At 54.9% G+C, this 3,360-nt stretch overlaps 1 protein-coding gene across 1 annotated transcript; it reads right to left on the bottom strand.

Annotated features, from left to right (window-relative positions):
• Positions 1-381: 381 nt before the first annotated feature.
• Positions 382-3,131, bottom strand: GGS23DRAFT_190 (uncharacterized protein). Its single transcript, XM_051511708.1, has 6 exons — positions 2,857-3,131; positions 2,457-2,612; positions 1,989-2,382; positions 1,417-1,924; positions 776-1,285; positions 382-680 (listed from the first exon to the last, which is right to left on the bottom strand). Exons 1-6 carry the CDS (start codon positions 2,921-2,923, stop codon positions 513-515), a joined length of 1,803 nt encoding a protein of 600 aa, XP_051376599.1. The 5' UTR covers positions 2,924-3,131; the 3' UTR covers positions 382-512.
• Between the last annotated feature and the right edge of the window lie 229 nt (positions 3,132-3,360).

The following is a 3,360-nucleotide window of genomic DNA, read 5'->3' as shown; positions in this document are numbered from 1 at the left end:
CGGAATAGCGCAGTAATAGCACTTCTTGTTTGGTGATAATTATGTATTCTTATAAGTGGAAATCTCGACGTCCCATCGTGTCTCAGCAACACCCGCCAGCTAAGTCGTCGTAGTTGGTGGAGTGTGCGACAGCAATCCACATTGACGAATGTCCCCAACGCCTCATAAACCCCACCCCCTATCCTATCCTGCCTACCCTCACCGTGAACACCGGTAAACCAAAATACCCGATAATCCCGGGATAAAGACATGTAGTAAAGCCAGTCAACAAAGTCGACCCGGTCAGTTGTCCATCGACCTCTTTTTTGTACCCCCACGGTCGGCCCGCCTCTCTGGATTCAACGACCGTCCGTTCGATCCCGTAGATAAACATCACAACATACCAATTCTAAGTACGTATTCAGATACCATCGCACACGGTGTGATGTACGGGGAAACCCGCCGCAAAAAGGAACACCGATAGGCAACAATAAAACTAGAGCACAAAATGTTATTGACATTCAACATCGCTTCTACCTCGGGTAGGCGCTGAGGCCCGGCCCCAGATTGCTGAAACTCATTAGACCGTTCATTGCTTCTGTGATGTCCTGAAGCTGCTTGCTGTATGTGTCGCCCAGCTCGTGATACGACACGAAAAATTCAGCGCATAGCGATAGGGGGATCGGCGTGAGAGGGTGTATCTAGGAAGTCACCCACGCATTAGCTGTGTGCTCCGTAGCCGTCGTAACACGCGTAGGCGGGCGGTGTAATAACCAGGGAGGGGTATTATAAATACCTTGAAGGAGTTGAGCTGTGACAGCTTCTTCGTCAAGCCCACCATCTCCTTGGCGGCGAGAGTTGACTGCCGTGTGTAGTCCATTAGGGCGGCGGGCCTCTTCTCGTCCGCGGGCGGTTGCTGACATTGCTGTGCAGCTGACTTGACGAGCTGGTACATGTAAAGCACCGTCGTGCGCCACATCATACCAATGAAGAGCAGCATTGGCTCCGCCTCCTGCACCGCAGACGGGTAGTGCATCGAGAAGACGTCCATCCGCTGCATTAGAATCGTGTGGACCCACTCGTGCCGTTCCCAGAAGTCCCGCGTCTCGCGCAGGTAGATGTTATCGACTAGCGACTGCTGGCGGTGTGCGAGGGCACGGCCCATCACCGTCGCTACCACGATGCACTCTGTGAACATCGACGTGACGATAGTGTCCCTCGCAGTTATCGCCTCCGACAGGAATCCGGTCAAGGTCGCCTGTTCATTCTGGAATTCCGATTCCAGAGCTGGCAAACGGATCGTTGTCTGCAAATAGAGAGGGGATCCATAGTCAGCGCCAAGGTTCAGACGGCATTGTCGTTACTCGTGTAAAGGGTTGGGAGCTCGAGAGATGTGCTCTCCCCCCAACCCCCTCTTTCTCTCTGTGTCTCACTTACCATAGCCTGTTCGTTAAAGGTCATGGTGGAATTATTCCGAATGCTGACAAAACGGTCCACGCAGTAGGCGAGCCAAAACGTCCTTCTTTTCTGCTCGCCGTCGACCCAATCGGTCTGCGCCAGGCTCACCTCCGGCCCATCTGAGTATTGGAGCCAGTTGAATTGTATCAAGCGAAACGCGCGCCCGGCGCTCACCCAGCCCCGGCCGAAGTCAACGCACATGAACTCGTGAATGGCGAGGAGGAGCCAGGCCTGGACCTGCTCCACCTCCGTCATCGTGAAGCCCATGCATTTCGAGTCGAGGTTCTCGAGCGCCCGGCGAGTGTAGCGGTATAGCGAATCTCCGATGTTCTGATAGTGCGCGGATACGGATGCGGCCAAGGTCCACATGGCCAGTCGTAAGCATGATTGGGCCTCCGTCTTAGCCACGCTGCGCGCCCAGGAGAAATACCGTCTTTGGTGTATGACGGGGGCGAAGGCGTGCACCCTGTCAAAGTATAGCTGGTCCCTACGAAAGTGGTGTGTTGTTAGAAGAAGAAGCTGGGATCGAGTTGCTGTGTATGTGCACGTACAGATCTGCCTGCATTAAATTGGATATGTTCATGCCATCGAGGTTGTCCGGAACGTCCGACATCTTCCCGCCAAGCATCACGTCCGAGAATCCCACCGTATCCGGAGTCTCGAATCCCTGTATGGGTGACGTTGATGTTTGCACCGATCCCCCATCCAACGATGACCCTCCCGATGCGGTACCTGGCGCTGTCCCCACACACAGCTCGTGCAGTGACACATTTTCGTCGGTTGTTATGGGGAAGTCCCATGTTAGCGGTTGATTGTCGTGGAATGTTAGGCCATCGATGGTGGTGTCTTCAGGAGAGATTGTCACGGCTGTGCTGCTATCTCGGGGGTGGTGCTGTTGCTGGTGTTGCTGGTGTTGCTGCTGGAGCAACGTTCCCTCCAGCGTTGCTAGAAATCGTAGTTATATTAGTATCCCCCTTCGAGAGATGCCCAGGATGGCTGCGGTTGGTGATGATGCATACCGATGCGGGCTTGCAATGCTTTCAGATAACCTCGCTTCGGGCCGCGAGGAGGACGTGGTGTGGTGACTTGGCACTGCACGCCAGATGACAGGCAGAGGCCGCATGAAGGCTGCTGCCGGTCACAGCGGACTTTACGACGACGACATTCTTCACAGGCTGCGTCCAGGCGAGGTCAGTGACGTCTGCAGCTGCGATCGACGCGAAGGCGGTCGTGATAACAACTCACCTGTTGTAAGACGTACGAATACGTCGGTTGATCACCCTCAGGTCTCACCCGTACCGCCCGCCGCGTACACGTGTGAGCTCTGAGGGGACCCCCGACAATCTCGTACACAGGTTGTCAGTCCAGACTGCTTCAAAACGGATAACGAACAGATAAGTTGGAGCCGGCGTCGCGTACCTGCACCGGGGTTCTGTCGCGTTGGCGGTGTCGACGACTTGACATGCAAATCGACAGACTGTGGCATCTTTGGTAGCTTCGGGGCGATCTGTCTTGACTAATTGGTCGACTTCGGTTGGGTTTCTCGTTGCTCTCATAGCGGTATCTGCAGGACGCGTAATGTTTATAGGGATTCTCCTCGGCTGACGAGCGCCCAGATGGGAGAAAAAAAGCGCAGACGCGGGCGCCTAGTAGTATATATCCCAGATATACGCACCAGGGAGCAAGGCCTGTGACGAAGCAAAGCCGCCGAGAGACGCAGCTGAGAAATCCATTATAAGGCCTCTGAAGTCCGTAATCGCCATTCGCTAAGCTGCGAGGCGTATCCAGTGGATGAGAGACGCAGCCAGCGGGAGTCCTACCAAGTGTGTGTATACTGGCGAGCAGAAGTCATGCCTAGTGCTGATTGGCTATCTGCGTTTGGTTTCAGGGGGGGGGGGGGGGGAAGGTCTTTCTGACCAACAA

This window comes from Durotheca rogersii (assembly GCF_024521655.1).
Source record: "Durotheca rogersii strain YMJ 92031201 chromosome Unknown GGS23scaffold_1, whole genome shotgun sequence".
Lineage (NCBI taxonomy): Eukaryota > Fungi > Ascomycota > Sordariomycetes > Xylariales > Xylariaceae > Durotheca > Durotheca rogersii.
The sequence above is the reverse complement of the archived record's forward strand: the minus strand, read 5'-3'. Positions and strand labels throughout refer to the sequence as shown.

Bases quoted from the DNA above. Each gene is read 5' to 3' on its own strand.
- GGS23DRAFT_190 (XM_051511708.1), bottom strand. From the start codon at position 2,923: ATGCCACAGTCTGTCGATTTGCATGTCAAGTCGTCGACACCGCCAACG. The intron at 2,613-2,856 runs GTACGCGACGCC...GCCTGGACGCAG, and splicing joins GCGACAGAACCCCGGTGCAG to CCTGTGAAGAATGTCGTCGT. The intron at 2,383-2,456 runs GTATGCATCATC...TACGATTTCTAG, and splicing joins AGCATTGCAAGCCCGCATCG to CAACGCTGGAGGGAACGTTG.